Source organism: Lasiosphaeria miniovina (genome assembly GCF_030549165.1).
Source record: "Lasiosphaeria miniovina strain SMH2392-1A chromosome Unknown B0T26scaffold_4, whole genome shotgun sequence".
In the NCBI taxonomy this organism is placed as follows: domain Eukaryota; kingdom Fungi; phylum Ascomycota; class Sordariomycetes; order Sordariales; family Lasiosphaeriaceae; genus Lasiosphaeria; species Lasiosphaeria miniovina.
The window spans coordinates 6,048,006-6,050,752 of NW_026848223.1; the positions used below are offsets into that span (position 1 = coordinate 6,048,006).

General features: G+C 52.0%; 1 protein-coding gene across 1 annotated transcript; it reads right to left on the reverse strand.

Annotated features, from left to right (window-relative positions):
• Window positions 1-826: 826 nt before the first annotated feature.
• On the reverse strand, window positions 827-2,021 carry B0T26DRAFT_713655 (uncharacterized protein). Its single transcript, XM_060442134.1, has 2 exons — window positions 1,568-2,021; window positions 827-1,496 (listed from the first exon to the last, which is right to left on the reverse strand). The coding sequence occupies exons 1-2, from the start codon at window positions 1,839-1,841 to the stop codon at window positions 1,087-1,089; spliced, it is 684 nt and encodes a 227-aa protein (XP_060297379.1). The 5' UTR covers window positions 1,842-2,021; the 3' UTR covers window positions 827-1,086.
• Window positions 2,022-2,747: the final 726 nt, after the last annotated feature.

The window sequence follows — 2,747 nt, forward strand, 5'->3', positions numbered from 1 at the left end:
CCCATCTATCCTCGTCGTGATTGGAGAGCTAGCATAAACCCGCACAGGTCCCAAAGTGCTAGAGGCGGCTTCGACGGACAGCCCTCTTGGATTTCGAATGCCTCCTTCTCGCTAGCTGATGGTTCGAACTTGACGGTTGAGGTGTACGTATTCACTTCGTGCGGGTCCTTGTTTGCCTGCTTGGAGCTTTCCGTTTTCACGACCGGCTTTGAGTAGCTGACCAGATTTCTAGGCAAGCCTCGAAGGGAAATTGTAATCTTCCGTGCCATTCTCAGTGTATTCTAGAAACAGAGAAGACTCGAACCGCGGCGAAGCGGGAAACGAGTGACACGTATTATCCGGACCATAAACACTCCTGCTAAGCATAAATTCGACCAAACCCTGCGAAATCCAAGGCCTGTGTACACAGACTTTTTGTATGGGGGTGTAGGCATCGAGGACGATCTCGAATAATCTTTGGACATATGAAACGGGCATTATAAATGGCAAAGAGCATATAATGCTTCAGAGCAAACAACATAGAATGGTGTCACGCGCATTCACAGGGCAGGGTATCTGGTACTGGGAGGTTCAAAGGGTCTAAAATTGTCTTGTCCTCTACCTCTTTTAGTAGGGTCAAAGGCCTCTCTTTTATAGTTGTGAATGGTGGCAAGATTGAGTGGCAAAGTAGGTGGCGGGAGCTGACCAATCAGGTTGTGGTAGATTCCAGGTTCTTCCTTTGTTATTAATCCATATTTTGTGATAAATGGTTATCACAAGGGAAAGATACGGCGAAAACAAGTTCATTACGCCCGCGGCCCAGCTCCCCCCCTCAGTAAATGACGCTCCCGTAAAAGACGCCCCGTAAAAGACGCCCCGTAAAAGACGCCCCCGTAAAAGACGCCGTCTCTTCTGAAAAAAAAGCCCACCCTCGAAAGACGCGTCCCTTCTGAAAAAAAAGCCTCGTCCAAAAAACCGCTCTCCCTCTCCTACGCGCTTACCCCAGCTGCTAGCCGCAAAACACGTTACCACAAGCCACAATTAGCTACCAAGTCAGCCATCACAAGTCTCTCAGGCGCTCGTCACTCTCCACCAAACACGCGCCGCTCAGGAAAAAAACATGGCGCTGACGGGGGCGGCGGCCCAGTAGCCGACCATAAAGATAGGGCGGCGGTAGCGCAAGGCGAAGAGAGCCGACTCGACGTCGGCAAAGGTGATTTCGACGCCGTGGGCGCGGATAATGAAGACGCGCAGGGGCAGGAGTAGAGCCGGGAGGTTACGGCAGAATAGGGCGACGCGCGCCGGGCCGTCGAGGTCGGCCAGCGGCAGCACCGCCATGCGGTGGCCGCCCGCCGCCGGCTGCGCCTGGAAAGTGCGCTGCATGTGCTCGACGCCCTGCACGTCAGTCACGGCGACGAAGACGCCGAACTGCGCTAGGTCGCGATTCAGCTGTAGAACCGGGTGGATGTGTGGATACATGTAGGACGTGACGTCCATTCTTGCTATTTGTGTAGGCGCTGTTTGGTGTTATATTGTGAGATGGTGTTTCTTGGTGGATGATATATACCCGCGGGATGGGATTACTTACTATGTTGACGCGTGACGCGTGAATATATCGTAGAGAATAGTGTTCGAGATGAGACTGTGGTTTTTGGGTGGAGCCTTAGACTGATTGACTGGCTGGCTGAAGAAGAAAGAGGGAAAGAAAGAAGGAAGACAGACACGGAAGGGTAATTTATCCTAGGCCATAAACCACGGGGCCCAGGGGAAAAAGTATTCCTATTATTCTCTGAAAACTGCCTTCTACTCCTGGACCCACTACCGTAACGCTTTCCAAACTGCGAGTCGGCTAGGGACTTCATAATAGGACGGGTGGAGTCTTATCGCCAGCATGTATTCCTATTGTTCCCGAGGAGGATTGCATTTCACATGAATAGATGAAAGTGGCTGTCTCCCTTCAAGACCCACAGGCGCTGAGCTGCAGTGAATTCCATGGTACAGCCTCTCGGGCATAATAGCTCCCTCGTCCTATCGCCTTCATAGCTGGCCGAGTAACTGCGGCAAATTTGCTACGCTGGGCGAATTCCTGTGACGCCCGGTATGCCAGGCACATGAAGATGATAGAAACTCGGCCGAGAAAGCTACGTCGTAGAAGCTCGACACAGCTGCGCTACAAAGCCGTACTGGTTAGTAGATAGAAAGTCCGCCATTAATTATTTAGGCGGAAAGTCACAGTGTAATCTTGTGCTGGGGGCTGCGACCATATACCTAGCCGCTGCTGCTCAGTGTGCCAGGCAACAGGTATCCGTTGTCTTGTCTGCTGCCGTAACGGCACACTGTTACAAATCCTGCGGCCAGCGGTAGACCGAGGCACTTGGCTGCATCTTCTAATCCCATACGACCTCGAGCTCCTCAAAGTCTGCTAAATGCTGTGGTGAGCACGGGCACGAGTGGCGGCTTGGGCAAGAAGGCAAGCATCTTTCAAGTCAGAGCTAAGAATAAGATTGTAGAAGCACATTCAAACCGGGAGGGGACAAAGAGCATTTATTATTCATACATTGGCTGGAACATGCTAGAAGCAGAAGACGAGCTCAGGAAGGTACCCAGGGCTTCAAGCCCTACCTCCGATACTGCCTAGTACTTGGATCTCCGATCTAAACGGCTTGGGGTACGTCCCTCTTCCATTTTACCCCACCTGTAGAGCTTTTGGTGCCTGGAATGTACACGGATACCTACCTCAGGTACCCAACCACAAACCGTCCGCACGT

Coding starts and splice junctions, on each gene's coding strand:
- B0T26DRAFT_713655 (XM_060442134.1), bottom strand. CDS start 1,841: ATGAAGTCCCTAGCCGACTCGCAGTTTGGAAAGCGTTACGGTAGTGGG. Junction 1,497..1,567: donor ACGCGTCACGCGTCAACATA/GTAAGTAATCCC, acceptor AACACCAAACAG/CGCCTACACAAATAGCAAGA.